Raw genomic sequence first — 18,165 nt, 5'->3', positions numbered from 1 at the left:
ACTACGTAATATTCATCTTTATATTGCAGTTATTTAGGAAAACATTCAACAGTCTCTTTGTTTGTCTTCCTGGATCGACATACTTATCTATGAAAAACAGTGAGGTTTTTTGTTTGTTTGTTTTTGTTTGTTTGTTTGCTTGTTGTTGGGTTGTTTTGTTTTGTTTGTTTTTATGTGCTTTTTAATGTAGGTTTTAAATATTTATTTATTTATTTATTTATTTATTTATTTATTTATTTATTTATTTTAATTAGGGTATTGTTTTTTACCTGCCAGCAATATCCTAAATAAAAAGAGTATGAAAAAAAATTTTTTGAAAGATACACTGGACATTTGATCATATTTTATTTCAAATTTCAATAGAAATGTTACATAAGATTAATTGTGTCTTTTGATTGCTGCTTTCCTGGACATCAGCATTCTAGGAGTATGTGAATGAAACACAAGTTCTGCCTAGGGGTGAACCAGAAACAATTTAAGAAAGAAGTAGGAGTGTACTGTTCAGGACGAGTCAGACCGCCTGGCCCAGCTAATAGCTGACATCTGTGTAATAGGCCTTTAAGTCTGTTTGGGATGACAAAACACCTATCCTCTGTGTCCATGTTTCATGGATCTTCCATGACAAAAAATAACCCAATGGACATAAGACTTTCCACTACGGGCTGCTGTGTTTCAGATGCTGTTTCCCATAGGATGAGGGAGTGACAGTTCCATTACTCCTGTCAGATATGCTTTTAAGAATGAAAAGAGAAGAATGTTGTAAACAAATTTACATGAACAGAAACATTATCCATGCTGGTTCTTTCCTTCAGGCTGGAGGTTTTGGTGGCTTTATAGCTTTACAGTTTCTTTATGGCTTTGTCATCTCAACAAACAGGAGCACAAGAATAATTCAGAAGTACTGAGAAAGGGGGAGTGTTAAAAGAGGAAGAAGGGCTAGATATTAGATTCTATGTATAAAACTATACTTCACATGTAGTCACATACATGACTTGAATCTTGTAATAAATAAATATTTTCTACAATATTTAAATAGTTTGTACTTCAAATGTTAATTTAATTGTAACTAAACTAGGAATAACCTGCCCTTTTTAAATAGACCAATAAAACTTTAGTTAGACTAGTAGTAAAACCTTGGTTCATTTATAAGGGCTTCCTTTTTCCCCTAACAGTCTTTTGATGGTAACATCAGGAGTAATTTCTTAGTAACTATTCCTCATTGCTGAGCTCCTCTTGAAACAAGGTCCATTTTCTTTCTTTAAAATCTTTGGGAACAGACAGTTATTGTCAAATCCTTCAATACTTAGTGTTGCCTATTCTGAATTTGATTTCCCTTCCTGACTCAGCCCATAGGACACTTCAAGTGCAACACTCATTCTAGCAGCTATTTAATTCCTCCCTCAGCACAGAAGCTGGGTTCTTGACATGTGCAGAAAAAGATAAGGGATAAATGGGATTAATGAGCACTTAAAAGAAAAACAATTACTATAAAGGTTATAAATCAAAGTTTGTATTTAAAGAATAGAACCCCTTGGGGTTATTCATGCTATAAATTTTTGTGCTTGTATTAAATCAAAGATTTTTCAGAGTGACTAGTACTGAAATTATTGTATTTAATTTGTCTGTAAACAGTATTTAATTGATATCAAACTACAGTTAAAAAACACAAGTGGTCATAAGAGATCACAATAGGACAGGACATTTCAGCATCAAGAGCACTATGTCAGATGTTCACTGGTGTGAACATGTGGAAAAAGGACAGCCAAGCTGATAATACAAGGAGCTGAGGAAAATCTGAGGAAGGAAAATCCCATGTTACCTGGGATTGAGATGCGAAGGGATTATTTTTGGAAGGAGATGTATTTCTATCAGCTGCTTTGAAAAAATTACATCAACATCAAAATTGGTTGTCAGACATGACTGGTAAGTACATAAATATTAATGAAACAGTTAACATTTCTGCTTTCAAGCTAGGTGAAGTTTATGGTAAGAGAGATATTGCATGTTAATAAAATATCAGGAAAGACTAGAACAGGGTGAGCAAATTATTGGCATATTAGCTATTCAGCCAGTCTGAAACAGAAGTTTGGGGATCTATAGCTGATTTTATGTTCCCATGGTAGCTGTGCTTCCTTATGCTGGATGTAAACATCTACTTGAATATAATATTTGGGGGACATGTATTTTTACATGACTTGAGGTTTGTAAAGTATGTATATATAGTTCATAGATCTACACAATATTTTTATATAACTTTAAAAACTATCACAAAGGCTTAATGACATTTTTCCATGTTAATTTTTAGCATCAAAAAGTAAAAAGAAAACATGGGAAAAGCTAAAAAGCAAACAGAATTTTCTTTCTGTGAATCAGTGCAATTGTTTCTTTGTACCTGTTTAGGGTTCTCATAGGCAGTGCTTTGTGGCAGAAAAATTCATAGCCTAAAATTGTGGAAAAATACTTTGGTCTGAGACTTACACCTGATAATATCATTGTGTTTCTCTGACTTTTATAAACTAGCTGAATATCTGTACATATTGAAGAAGATCATGTACTTAATTATAGAAACTCTTAGAATATGGAAACAAACATGAAAAGTAAAATTCTTAGTGTGATTAAATCCATGTGCACACTTGCAATATAAGCAGAAAGAATAATGACAAGTAGATTTCCTATCTCTAAATCTCTTAAGTTTGATATAAATGTCTCCTAAATAGGTGCTACTTATACAATTAAGATGGAAGTGACATGAAAGTCTGCTGATTTTTTATATATATTTATAAAAACAACAAATCACAGAAATCACAATCACTAGATGAGGTTAATTTTGCGGATCAATAGCAGCTTCACATTCTCCTATAATCTGACAGTTGGGTACATCTGACATTTGGGGAATTTCATAGAAATAATATATATATTGCTTGTGTAATAGTGTAAAATAGTTAATTTTTAGATTTGTGTACTCTAGGATACCCAAATCCTCAGCTGACATCAATCAGTGAAGCTGTACTATTTCATGTGCAATGAAACCCAGACACTGTGTCTCAAAGGCTATTTGCGTTTAACTTCTAGAATAATCTTTGGGAATAATGTATATACTTTTGTGAATAGCACAGTCCTCAAAATGTGCATGCTTTGGTCAGTGTTTGGTAGCTGAGACAGTTTAATTTGTGAGTATTGCATTCAACTGGGAAAATATTTTCCATGACCACTATTTATATATGTACCTCTTTGCTGGATTTACTTTTGTTTCTACTTAAAATTGTAAAGGTTATTGACGTATACTGTGGGTCTTTTCCACCCTATACACATTGCAATCTCTCAGACACATATTTGAGGTAGGAATGATATTTTTAATAAGTAAATTCATAAAACCACATAATGGAATTCTTATTACAGGCAAAAATTTGAGATAGAGTACATGGGCTATAAGCCAGGCCACTACTTGAATATTTTTTCTGCTAAGAAAGTCAGCTTTAGCATGTGTGATTTCCCAAGTCTCAGTGAAAAAATGACATTTGTAGTTCTTAATTATTCATAAACCACATTAATGATACTTAGAAAGTGCAGTTATTAGAAAATAACTAAGGAATAACAGTCCATCTATATTACTACAGGTTGTGAACAAGTTGTTCAAATAAAAGGAGCTTTTGAAATTGAATGAGCACATATATTTATGTACTTGTGTGTTACATTTTGAGGATCTTTTTTAATGATTTTTTTTTCCGGTGCCATGTAAAGGAAATAGCAGTTCCCTCCAGTACAATTAACCAGATCTAACATGATAACATTTCAAAAGTGGTCAAAAAGAAGAAAAAGATATGACAATTAGAGAAGGATGCACTATACACTGATACAGATTGTTCATGATAGTCTCTTTATTATGGATGATTCATATACCTGCCTTCTAAAACAAATTAGAATAAAAAGAAGTAAAATCATTGCTACATATTATATCTATTGAAATAACATATGCTTGTTTCATATCTATGCACTTGCATTAGCCCAGTGATAGAAGAAAGGTGCAAAGAGAAAATGTGCAAAGCTACTCCAAATGAAATTACATTGTTGCATACAGTTACAGTTTAAATACAATAACTACCCTGTTTGATATTAATAAATTCATTAAGATTCTCTTTGCTGGTTAATATTTAATAACGCCAAGCTTCTTTGTAAACGTGAAGTTTGCAATGTAGATGACCAGCAATAAAACTATCTGTAAGGGTTCAAGGTGTGTTGGTAAGATCATATTCAGATTGTCAACATAATCAAGGTTGTGATACAGGAAAGGATTTCTTGCAGGATAAGGTAGAACTCAAAAAGGCTGTAAGTCTTCAATGGTTTGCATACAGGGAGGGGGACAGGAATGTTTCACTGCTCCTTCACAGAGGTCCTTTGGCTTCACTGGGGCTCAGATCACAAAAGGATAGGAAGTAGGAAAGGGATGGGACTCTGCAGATGCTGCAGACTCCTAAAACTCGCATTTTAGGAATAAATCTATCCAGGACTGATGACTGCTGTAGGACAAGTACGCTAGCTAAACCACCCAGATAGAAAGCTTAATAATGCAGTTGTGCTATGCTAACCTTTCATACAGGGGATATTTTAATGACTTGGAATATAAAAGAGCATACCATGGCTCGTCCGCTTTCACAGGAGCAAGCAATCTGAGATGTTTCAAACTGTATCTCCTTAGAATGGACAGAAATCATTATTATTGTCACTAATTATCTTTGTGTTGACCATAATGAGTCAGATCTCGTGAGGTGCTGATTTACATTGTCACACTTGTCAGTGAGCAGGTGGTAAGTCTGCTGATTGTCTTGCATGAATCACTTTGACTCTTTTGAAGCAACAGATTTGAACTAAAAGTAACCTTTACTGCAGATTTAAGCATCATTCATTATTCTTCTACTTTTGCAATTGGTAGTTTTGCAATCCTTACCTAAAACATACTTCAGAATGGCAGTAAATGCAAAAGTAATCTCAAGAGGGCAGCAGATATTATCCAAAGTTTTCATCCATAGTAATTTAAACAAAATTATCAACTCTCCCACCAAAGAAGAACAAGAGATAAATTTCTTAAAATTATTGCTATATTTAGCAGCTCATAACATCACCAACATGCACATTTCTGCGATTTAGATTTAATACAAATATTTCAAAAGACAGATCTGAAAAAAATGCTCTCAATTTTTATTACAGGCCTATTCAATAAAATATATACCTTTGGTATAATATATTCTGTTGTATATAGCAAACCATTTTCATTGTCATCAAAAATATACTTTAGCGCTTGCGAATTACAGGGGACTTAATTCCTCAGATAACCCACATATTGGATACAGTATCTTGGACCAGCTCATAAATATGTAGACATGATACAGATGTATATTTTCTGTAGGAAATGGAAAGTGAAAGGTCTTTGAGAATTATAAACTTACTAATTATTAAGCTACTTTAACTGTCTTTATGCTACTTTCATAGATATATAATAAGACATTATTTTCATTGAAAATATGTTTTAAATAAGGCAATTTTTGTAGGAATTTAAATAGTATTTTTTCTTGCATGAAAAACTCATTTACTTGTAAGGTGGTCATGCCCCCCTTGGTATCTTAAAATCACTACACACAAAGCAATAAAATTACAGCGCTAAGCATCCTCCAAGGATGAAATCACAGTGAAGAAAGCTGTGATATACTTTATGCTGTAAATCATATTGTATCATATCATATGATGATACCACAATAAGAAGAGAGCTGGTTATTTACACAGTGGTTCTGACTGGAAAATGTAAACAAAGATGAGTCAAGCACCTCAGCAATGCATTGACTTGCTAGTTCATATCCAAGATTTTACATTGTTGTTAATTTAGTTCCGTGGATAACTTGACATGAGGCACCTGTTTTTAAGGTAAGAAACTGGTCAGATAATGAAATGTCAGTGGGGCTTTCAAGTAAATATGAATCCATTCCCATTGGTTCATTAGTAAACCAAGGATATACTAATCTATGATCCAATAAAGATGGAATTAGGTTTATATGCAGTTTAAGGAGTTCTGTGACAAAATGATTGTTGTTTTCCAAGACATATGAGCTCAAGGAAAAATCCAGTACAGTAAATAATTTTTTAAAATAACTGTTTAAGCAAAATTCACATTTTAACATAGATTAAAAAAATTCTGATGGCTATTCAGACGCTCTTAGTCCCACTGACATTGTTGGAATTAGCTTGGAAAAGCTCAAGTGTACTTGAACATCACAGTAGGTATAAACAATTGAGCATTAAAAGGTAGGGCAGTCGGAGCTTCTTTCCAGAACTAAAATGCTCTTTCTTTTCAACGTCAATCCGAAGGTGAATCCTATTGTGAATTACTTTTCTTTGCCAGAGGACTTCATTATAAAGAGAGATTCATTGTTGCAGGAGACAGCCTGTCTTGCTATTCTTCCTCACTTCTCACTGTACTTCTCCTTACTGAAGACGTCCCTGTTGTCTGCGGAAGGTCCTGAGAATCACATGCTCCTCTTTGTGCCATTGTTATAAGTAGTATCTTCTCTTTTCTGTTATTTCAAGGTGTCTAATTACTCCTAGGTTATTACACTATGTTCATAATTTTGGTAGACACCTAATTATTAATTTGAAAATTTTATCTGTGGCAGATTAAAATATAGCTGCTAGCCTCAAGGTATTCTCAGGAGATCAGTTTCAGAAAGATGTTAAATACTCATCCTGTATACATGTCTCCTTTCTCAGTGTTTCATGGGCTTAAGATTCCACTTACCAGACAAAACTGTCATACCCAACTATCACTCCTATTAAATTGACCTTCTCACAGAGATTAGAACTTCTGTCTTGTACACAAGTGAGATATAACAGTTCTCCCTCACTTATGTTTCTAGAAGGTGTTTCCCCAGAAACTCCTCTGGGGTACTTCCTGATTTCAGGAAAAAATAGTCATTTAAATTTCAGAACAACCCTCAGAAGAAATGGTCATTTAAATTTCTCTTCCCAACCCTCCTACACCTCTTTTTCATGCTGAAACAGCTTGGGCTGATGAATCATGGCTCTTTTCCTTCCTTGCTGTTTATCCTCCTGCCCTTGGAGTTTTGAAGATAATCATTCAGGCATGTTTCTCCTCCTAAAAGCTATTTTAAAATTGAGAAGTCAATTGAGAATGTCATTCCTAGGACGGCTAATGAGGTTTAATATCCAAAAAAATTATATTCGTGTCCATGTTAGTAGCAAAGAAATATAGATAGAGGTACTTATGAAAAATCCTAATGAAATTTCAATTACCTTGATTTTTCACTTCACATCTTGTAATATATTACATAAAGACTGAAATTCATTTTTTGAAAGACGTTTTCAGAGATTTTAGAATCAGGACCATAACAAATACAAAAAGGATGTGGAAAGTGGCAGAAATGTTTTTAGGATTTGTTTTACTGAACCAGGCAATATGAATACTTCTGATTCTATCTCTTTCTAGGTGTTTATCTCCATCTAAGAAAAAAAAAAAAAAAAAGTAGCCATTCATAACTTTTTATTCCCTCAAGGATATCATTATGGGGTTATACAAGGGATATACCGTTGTATAATAGAATCTTTATGTTAAGGCTCTGCAACAAGCTTCCAAACACCATGCAAGGAATTTGATCAAAGTGCTTTCAGTGTAGAAGATATATTTCACTATAATATTTAACAGGAGGTCTAATAAAATGGACACTTTTTGGATGCTGTTGAGTGATAATAGTAAGATTCCCATTTTCAGACAGAGTCCACCTTCACTTGATTGTTGTTTGTAATCAGTGGAGAAGGTTTGCTTCTCATTCTGTCTCCTGCATCATTAGAACTATCCTGGAAAAAAACTTTTGCTGTACAAAAAGTGACAATAATTCTCTTGTATTCTCTTCTGAAGTTCTGGTTCAGTAGTCCATATACTATAGCATTAAGGCAGCTGTTGAAATATGCCATGTAATAACTAGACACAAACAACCACTCTGGAATCCTAGGGATTACAGTTTTGGGGTTGACAGCAACTGCAAGGCCTATGAAGTTCAAAGGAGCCCAGCAGACTGCAAACAGTACAAATACCACAAACATGGTTACAAAGTTTCTGAAGTCATGTGGTTTCAGCCTAGGGTTGTTATCTGGTTTAACCCTTCGCCTTACCTGAATAACGAGGATCCATATTCTCAAGTAACAGAAAGTAACTATGGCTATGGGAAGCAGGAAGTGGAAAAACACAACTGCTATAGTATATGCTGAGCTCACAGACTGTGCAAATGTACATGAGTAAATCCTGGGGTCATACTGTAGCGATCCCACAAACAGGTTGGGCACGATAGCAACAAATGTTAGGACCCATATAAGAACAATATAGCACAATGAATTCTTGTCGCTGTACAGCTTGTCATATTTGAGACTGTGGCAGATATAGCAGTACCGATTGATCGCGATGCCTGTAATATTGAAGATTGATCCAATGACACTTAGGCCCATCAAGAAGCCACTAATCTGGCAGTGTAGGTATCCCAGTTTCCATCCGTTGTGAAACACAGATGTGAGGACCAGTGGATAAGGGTAGATAGCTACTATCAAGTCTGCAACTGCCAGGCTTACAACAAACACATTTCCTGTAAAATAAATATAAAAAGGCAAATATTAGTTTTTCTTTTGCTCTTTTCTGTCATTTCTGCTCCCATTATACTAATGAGCAGCCTCAGTGGAACACTTTAAATGTAATTATGTTCTACTTTCTAGCTGAAAATTCATTGTCATGTATCAGAAATAAGACACTGATTTTTTAGTTTAAAAGGGTAGCTTAACTTGAAGATGCACCTTTTGAAAGAAAACTGTCTTTAAGCTTATCTACCATGACCTACCATTTTTCTCATGCCATTTATTTGGATTCTTTCAATCACACAGACTAAGAATTCATATCTAATCAAAATATTCCTAACTTTAAAGCTTGCTTTGGTTTTAATTAATCTCTCTTGAAAAATCAGCAAAAATAATATTACTAAAAATTTCCAAACTCACATCTACTTTCTTTATTTAACTTCTTTTTATTACATGAACTAGCCCTTAACTTTTCCAATCCTGAAATTAAAATCTCTTTTCTCCCATTTATATTTCAAGCTTCCATGACTTTAGTATGACTTTTACATTATTCTCTTTGAATATGCTGGCAAGTACATAAATACATAAGAGTCTGGTTGAACACAGTTGTCTTTCCTAAAGACATGCTCTTCAGTAAAAAAAGAGATGCTGGGCAGTAGCCTAGACAGTTCCCAGACAATACTGATGCCCCATTTTTCTCTGCCTCCAAACTGGAAAATTAAGCAAAGAAACATTCTGCTGATTCATTTTTAAACAAAGGGAGATGATATTCTCCAAGACAATTTAATCCATCATGTTTTAAATTCATTTTTTGAGAATAGGTTATATTTTCTTTTTTTAGTTGCTTAAACGATAACCCAAATGAACCCCTCCCAACCATTCTAGTTTCTAAGAAGCTCACAAGAAACACTGTCACTTTTATTCACTTCTTTAAAATAACTATTACATGTAAAGCTCTAGTTATTCATGGCCATAAGTACAGAAGACTATCAATGTTACCTATACATGCATGTTTGTATGTATATAAATGCATATATATATAGGCATTTGATATTCTATTTTGCAGTTCTGAGATTATTCATGGAAGGCCAAATACAAGCTTCCATTGCAACCTGTAATAAAATATATTATTAGTTTTAGATGATGTACAATTTCAGTGATAATCAAAGATGGGCTTGGTAAATTGTTCTATGCATCTATTTGAGCATACAAAATATAAACAGATAATAGCAGATTAGTATGAAAGGCAATGCCCAATAGGACATTTTAGCTGCTAAAATACTCAGAACTAATTTTTGAATATATTATTTCAAATATCTTCAAATACATAGTCTCTTACCAATCTCAGGCTTTGAAAGTCCAGTTAGAAATGTTTAATCTGCAAATACTGTCAGAGAAAAACATAAAAATTATCTTTCTCTGGATGCTACCTACACTGTTGTGTTTAAATTTTGATATATGCACAAAATACCACATTTGATACCTATCCTAATGGCACCTGGAACAAATGACCTCAATTAAAAGACTGTTACACTAGTTTTTCCTTGATTTAGTATCTGGATTTATAAATAACTTTCTTGTGATAGTGTCTGTAGCTGTTTCATCTTTGACTGGGGATTCACTGCCAGACTGAAATATGCTTATCCTGAAGCCTCTGGCAGAATTCCAGATCATTTCAGCAAAAACATGAGAGATTTTTAGGCAGAAGATGACACAGGAAAAAAGCACTGCTTTCAGAATTCATCCTTGATGCAGTGGCAACTGATATAAGAACAAGAGACTGTATGGAACTTATAGCTGTTTGTTTAACTGATGAATCAAGAAGTGGAAAGTAAATGAAAAGGCGCTGTTGGCAGGGTTTTTTTCCCCTGTCCAGAATATTGCAGGTTTGATGAAATCGTAGCATATAAATTCCAGACATTTAATAAAGTGTAATACTTGAAAGAATTCTGTTTATATTTGTTTATTAACTTTCTGCTTATCTCGAGACTGCCCATCCTAAACTTATTTTTCTGCCATCCACTAAATCTTCTGCTGTTGCTCACCATTATTATTGCTAATATTGTTATTATTTACCCACTTTAACAAAATGATAAGGACAAAGTTAAAAGGGTTTTTTCCCTTTAAAAGGTGCTGTATTGAAAGGTGACAGATGGTATACAATTCTCTGAATATCTTTAGCTTTGGAAACAAATGAGCCTAGCAAGAGCAGGCACTCTGTCTCTGAATCAACCAAATTTCAGGCTTCCATAAACCCATGCACAATGGTTGGTCTAGATTTTTTCAACTAACTGCTGTAGAATGGCAAACCAAAAATCTTGGAAACACAAGCTATTTCATGTGAAAATTGTAAGCTAGCAGGAGGCTAGCAGGATATCCTAATAGCCTTTCTTAAAAAAAAAAAAAAAAAAAAAAAAAAAAAGAGTTTGGAGATCAAGTGATCAAGTCTCAAGCTGCCAGCTCATGTAGGCTGAATAAATGAAGTGCAGGGGTGAAAACTGCTTGGAAACCAGATACCTGTTTGCAGACAAGTCTTTTAATTTGCCTTTCAGGAAGGGTTATTTTAAAACTTGAGTTCAGACAAATTGCCCTTATGAGCACAGAAATTTCAGCTAAAACTTAAAATTCAAGTAAAAAAAACCCCTTGGGATTAGTATGATTGTTGTATATTTTGAGGTTTGTAGTTTCAGACCCTGAAGTTGGAGCTGAAATGAAGTTGAGCTTTCATAAGTTATATAATATACAACTTGAAAACATGATCCAAGCTTTAGCTACCACAATCACTGAAAAATATTTCTAATTTATGAAATTTCCATATTATAATGGCATATTCTGAAATGAAATACATTCATAGAGTACTTGGTATTTTCAAAGTGAGTATCACAAAAATGTATATATCTTATATGTATCTATTTCTCTTCAGATTTAAGTTTGAACAGAATGCTATAAATGAAGTCTGAAGTTATATATTGAATGCTTCAAAAAGGCCACAAAATCACAATCTTGAATAACTCTTCCTTGAAGTAAAAATATTCATTCTCTTTAGAGAGTAAGATTACGTTACTGTGAAAAAATGTGATTTATGTATCAAAAGAATATATTATTATGCATTAACACCAGTTGGTTGAACTGAGAAGGCAGAAGTTGAATTTCTTGACTTTGACATAAGGCAATTAAGCTTTAATAAATTTAAGCAAATGTTGTGCAGTGGAAGCATGTGGAAAGAAAGATAATCTATTGGTAACCAGCTTGAGAAGGTTATGTTTTTAGATGCTGTCTAAAGCAATGTTCCATTAAATATTTTCACCACCCTTACTGAAAAAGAAGCCTTTCTGCTCAGCAAACACATAGCAACATCAGACCTATCTGCTGAATATAAAGCTGTATTAACACTACAGAAAACAAACAAGTGTTTTCCTAGAAAATTTGACTTCCAAGACCACAATACAACATTAAATGCATGTAAAAATTGTGTTTTGGGTTTGCCAAGATGTCAAAATGAATATAAGAGCCTCAGTAAGAAATACTTGATGTAGCTGTATCAGTAGCAACTTGTATTTGCAGAACATATACAAATTACTGTGTGGGTTGTTATTCCCTATATTTAGTACTAAGTGTGTCCTGAATGATAATTATAAAGTTTCCAGAAATTTCTAGCAACTTAAATATGTGCACAATATTAATGGAAAAATATTAAAATTACATAGACTAGGTGGTGCTGAATGCCTGCCATAGAGTTAGAATGGAGGGCTGAATACAGTAGGTCAAAAATGACTAATTCTTCTGGCAATTTTAGGACAACTGAGGGTGATGTGGTGTACAGAGCTCTTTCCTCAAGTGCTAGGACTGTGAAGTATTTTTACTCTTCAAAAATATTTTGTCTGGGGAAAATAACCTACTGTAAAAAAGGGAAACAGCTTATGTATAACAAAAAAACCCAACATTGTTTTAAAGCATTAGGGGGAATCCAGCTAGGATATTTGGTACTCAGAAAATAAATGAATTTTAGAAAAGATCTCATACTGCTGGCAACATCAGTAAGGCTACTTTTTCTACTTTTTTTACAAGTTATTTCTATACCTTTTAATATTGGTTGCCAAATCACTATGCTATTCACCGTTTTCAAAGTTTTTCCTGGATAAGTAATGTTTTGGCTGCTCACAGCAAATGCTTTCCACAAGCCATCATGTTTTCATCATGTAGTTGCATTTTGAAACACATACTGTCATGTTTCCATTAGTGCTTCAGGCTGGACCAATTTTAGGTGAGGATTTAATCTTTATACCAACTGGGAAATCACATACAAGGATTTTGTTTCAGTGGCCATTGTCTCAGACTTCTAATGTTTACTTGATAAGTACTTCTTTAAGGAAAGAGGATAGTGTAATTGGTCCAACACTGCTAATTTTTAGATCAAATTTAGTTTCTAATGATCAGATTCATGTCATTCTTATCTACTGTCTTTTCACCACTTGTAAGATATTGCCAGATATGTTAAGTAATTTACAATTGTTTCATAATTAGCCTTAAGTAACAGGATGCTTTCCTTTAAATTTTGATCATGTTTTGTAGACATTAAACTATATTTAAATATCATACTTCCAAGTTTGTTATTTACACAGTTTATACACATCTAATGGCACAAAAAAATATTTATATTTTTAAGCACTGGTTTCTGATCATTCTAATACTTCTACCAATTTCCCTCAAGGATAGCTTACAGAATTGTTTGACATTATGAAATCTTTCTGATTAATCTAGCCCTTGTTAAGGATGTTAATTTGAAAGTTTATGCTCCAAGCTGACAACAAAACTATGATAGGTGCTCACCAGGGGATGCCTGCAGCATCAGAAACTTTAAATGTGATACCTCATAACTAGGTACAGCATCTGAGGGATGAACTTCTTCCTTAGAGAGGCATTTGGTCAGGCCTCTGCTTATTTAATGATGTTTCCATGCACAAATTGGTATACCAATGACAAATATTAAAGCTAAATTTGTTCCATATTCCACAAACATTTTCACCCTGAATGTTGCTCCAGTAGCACCAATATTTCACTGGTAAAACATCATAAACAACTACAAAATCAAGGAGTGAAAGCTATTTTTGTGAGTACCTAATGCAAATTTAATAAAATTTTCTTGTGCATGTATCCAGAAACAGATCTTAGCTCTACTCAGTGTTTCTTCTACCTGGGAGATCAATCAGTCAGAACGTTTCAAGGAAAAGATCAGTTCATAATTTTTCTAGCATTAAATTAATATTGGAAAGTTGTTGTATGTGGCAGCACAGTTTGGGCTTCCACAGAGATCATGCACAACGAAAATTGCTAAATTAAAATACTTCTAAGTGGGACAATGACCATGGTTTCTTAGAAAAAATCCCAAAGTCAAGTAAGGTTACCTAGACAAGAAAGTGTGGAGTCCCAGCTTCACTGAAGAAAGATTTGAAATGTCTAAGAAACTTAACAGTCCTTGCAGTTCAGCAGCAAAATGGCACAAAAACAGCTAAGCAAAAATGTAGAAATAAATATTACATAAACTCTAGTTACTCCTGGGAGCTTCATTCACTTTACAGATCATAGTATCAACTCGCCTAGAACTGAAAAACCTATTTTTAAACTAAAGGCACTATTTATAAACCTGTCCTGAATCAAGAAGTCCACGTGCACATTAAATTTGAATAGCATGATGGGCCTATGGGTTTTTCTTCTCATTAGCAAGTTAACCCTGATGCTACAGGTGGTAATGCAGGGAAATGTGGAAGATATAAAGCCCATAGTCAACCTTACAGCATTAAGCATATGTAAGAAAACCACTCTCTTTCCTTTTAAGCCGAGAAAACACCTTGTATTACTTTGCTATTTTCATAAAGCCTCATTCAAATGTACACTTCTGTCAGGTCACAGTCAGACCTTCTATCATCTAGTAGGGATGCTAATGAAACCAATAGGGCAATTAAAGACATTAACACTGCTTACCAGAAATAATTATGATAGGCAGGTAACTTGTTAGCACTGAGGAGAGTATTAAATATTTGAGATTTAAACTCATTTACTATATTACTAAAGTAGAAATACTTAGTGTCAGGTAAGTTCAGATACTGAAATCACCTAAGTAACCTCAACATTTAACTCCAGTTAATAGAAATTCAGGGTCCTGAGCCTTACAGCTGGAGTACAACATAATAGTATATTAGAGAGATACTGAAGAATAGATTTGTTAAAGAGCTATCAGAATAATCCATATTGCAATGCTTTGTTTCATTGTGCTGTAAGTTGAAGAAAAATTTATGTCATCAGCACAGCATAAATGAAAGATTACTGATACATTCAGAAAAGAAAATGCTATACTGTATTTAGATTAATTATCACACAGAATCTTCCAGCAAAGCTGCAGCAACAATTAAATTTGAAATGCCTGTGCCATCTTCTGGCCAAGAAAATCAGATGCGTGAAGGAGTAATTGGCAGAAAATGGCAGTGACAAATTATGTAGTATTCAGACCAAAGGAATGGTTGTATATCAGGTCCAAGTTGACTGTAGCCAGAGCATGCAGATGAGATTAAGTGGCTTTACAGACATGCCAAACAACATACCATTTTCTGTGGTTTTATCACCTACCATATTTTTCTGCAGTACCATGGTAAACATGTGAGTAAGAAAGCTCTTGCTCTCCTTCTCACAGTCTAAAAATATTTGTTGCTGCTATTTTTGGTGGTTCAGTCATGAGAGGAAAGTGATGTGAGTTTACTGTCAGGCACAGAAGGGAATTGAATGCATATGCTGGATGAGTGCCACAGACTTGGGGATGTTCCTTGCCTCTGGAAGTTTTGTATGACGTGCCAGGGCTGCTTTGAAAATATCTCTTATATTGGACCTCTAACATGAGAGGTATACATAGTACACTATGTGGCAGATTTAGGAGGTGCATGGGATATTGAATGCCTCAGTACTGATAAGACAGGTATTTATGGGAGTGCCAAGAAGGGCAGCACTATCTACTGGATGAATTTACCTGACGTGAAATATAAAACACCTGAGGAAAGCAGCACTAAAGAAAAGGCCTAGACAAGCATCGCCCATTTAGACACCTAACATAGGAATAAACAGGACCTGACATTAACTGAAGATCTTATGTGAAACTGGACTTAAAAAAATCTAAAAGTGGTCAGGGTCTGGGTCTTTTTAAACAATTTTTAAGAAATGCTATTTTCAGATGCACTTTAAATACCTCTCAGAGCAACAGTGCACCTCAGGATACACTCATCTTTCTGTTACACTATGCAGTGGCACGAAATATTTTGCTTTGAGATTCTACATAGTGGGTTCATGTCCAAGATATTTTGCTTTAGAAGCAGCAGCAAATTGAACAAGGCTTCTGCTCTCTTACAGAGAGAGATGTCTAAAATTTTATCACAGCTAATACCTATTTATCTTGGTAACAATATTGTATTAAACTGGCACTGTCGTAGGGTTTTATAGTTTTAAAACATAGAAATAAAATATAAAAGTGACTCTTGTCACCCAGTCAAGAGTGAATTAAGACATAACATAAAATATCAAGAAGGCTTGAAGTCTTGTACTGACACTGACGTGAATCAACAGGTCCTGCTGTCTTAGAGGTGAAAGTTAGAAACCAGGGCAGGCAAACATACTGGTGAATGTCTCAAGTTCTGTGGCCCTGGTTTTGGCTCTGGTATCTGCCTGGCCTGTTCTTTGTACAGTTCACTGTGTGGGTGTGTTTTCAAGGTCAGAACATCTGTCCCCTTTGAACATCAGTTTCTTCTATCATGATGGCAATATTTCAGAGATCAAATAGATTTGCCTGAATAACTTATCCAGTTTTACAGAAGGGAATTATATTACCAATTCTGACTTGATCTTTTCTATCTCTAATTTCTATGATCCATTTGGGAGGAAAAAAATCCTGTGGACATTCTGTTCTCCAACAAGGCACTGCCTAGATGTTACAGAACACTGAGGTTCAGCAAGCTGTATGAAACCGATTAGAACAACAATATTCTGATGTCAGAGGATCATGCTACTGAACTGCATCACTGTAGGATCAATGTGAGAGTGCTTTTCTCCCCTTCAACTGTATTTGCACTAGAGACTAGAAATATATGCAAAGACAAAAATTATACTGTTCACAGTAATATCAGAGCTCAGATAAATAAAACTAATAATACATTTCAACTGTAGAAACAGGCAGAGATGGATGCTTATGAAATATAATTACATTTTGTGCCTGTACAAAATCACAGATCTGTCGGGACTGATGCTAGATAATGTGAAGATGCAGTCTATTCCCTTCCAAATTCTAATATGTATTTTGAGAAAACAAGTAGGAAAAAACAAGAGAGTTGCAACCACATAACTGACAGGAGAGCCTGACAGGAAAGACTTCTATACTATATAAAACATCACAAACACAAAATCACTTTCCTGAATCTTTGAAAGTCACGCTTTTATGTAAGAGGATTTTGTGGCTGAATTTGTCCAGAATTATTCATGCTATGAAAAAGAAGTTTAAAAATTCTCCAGAGGACAAAATAACCCATTTTCTTTCTGTTATGACAGACTATAGCTGGTCATTCAGCCAATGTAGACAGTAGACAACACAGCTAGTAAAACAAATTCATAAAATAGTCTTCCCAGTTCTTTCTCTTAAAATTAGCAGTGGTAAAACACCTGCCAAGAAAGTGGAAAATAACATCACAGAAAAAAAATCTGTAAGTGTGTTTACTGTCCTTTCTTCCATCCATTCTCTATTTATCTATTCTTCCTTTTCCTCCTTTCCATATTTATTCCATCACTGTGTTTTTTCTCTCCTCACTGACTTAAGATCCAAAATCTTTTGTTTCTGACAGAAGCCTTTTTCCTCCATCTTTTCCTCCCTTCTTTTTTGCCCCAAGTTTCTTAGAAAAGGAGGTGTCATGGTTTAGTACAGTTTAGTTTTTTAGTTATAAAAGAATGTAAAATAATTCTCCAGGTCAGGACCTGGGAATTGCTTTGGAAGAGACAGAGACCTATCAGAGAGTTAGTTAGAATATTGACATCTATTCTGACCACTGAAATTGTTGGCTGCGACTTTGGGAAGTACAATATAAAACCCCTTGATTTCCTGTAGATGGGTCCTTTTTTCTTGTTCCTTTGGCCAGAGAGAGACAGATAACATCGAGCTGGGCCTGCTGCTCCCCCCTTTTGGAGGGGAGCTGGCCTGAGGCCTGGCCGGATTCCATCGGCTCCCGGGTGAAGGGGGATGGGAAGGAGAAGTTGCTAGTTGCTAGTTTTTAACAGCTACTTCAGACTACTTTAGAACAAGGAGAGATCTCTGCTGGGCCTTGATAAGAGCTATGGGCACCATTCAGGCCAAAGCCACCCCAATTTACACTGAGGGGGTTGCTGAGAAGGCATTTATGATCCTGCCTAGTTTTTTTGTGATTCCGGACTGCCTCAGTGCTCTGATCTCTGATGTTTCTGTGAGTTCTTCCTCCCTCACCAGCACGGCCTTGAACATCTAACACCATGAGCTAC

General features: G+C 34.7%; 1 protein-coding gene across 1 annotated transcript in view; it reads right to left on the bottom strand.

Annotated features, from left to right (window-relative positions):
* Positions 1-7,762: 7,762 nt before the first annotated feature.
* MTNR1A (melatonin receptor 1A) overlaps positions 7,763-18,165 on the bottom strand; it is a 55,203-nt gene continuing 44,800 nt past the window's right edge. The window contains exon 2 of the mRNA XM_040064756.1: positions 7,763-8,639. Within this exon, the coding sequence (XP_039920690.1) occupies positions 7,771-8,639 (869 nt within the window). The 3' untranslated portion in view covers positions 7,763-7,770. The remainder of the gene's footprint in view (positions 8,640-18,165) is intronic.

The sequence above is a fragment of the Hirundo rustica genome, chromosome 5 (genome assembly GCF_015227805.2).
Source record: "Hirundo rustica isolate bHirRus1 chromosome 5, bHirRus1.pri.v3, whole genome shotgun sequence".
Lineage (NCBI taxonomy): Eukaryota > Metazoa > Chordata > Aves > Passeriformes > Hirundinidae > Hirundo > Hirundo rustica.
This window is presented reverse-complemented; position numbering and strand designations above follow the sequence as displayed.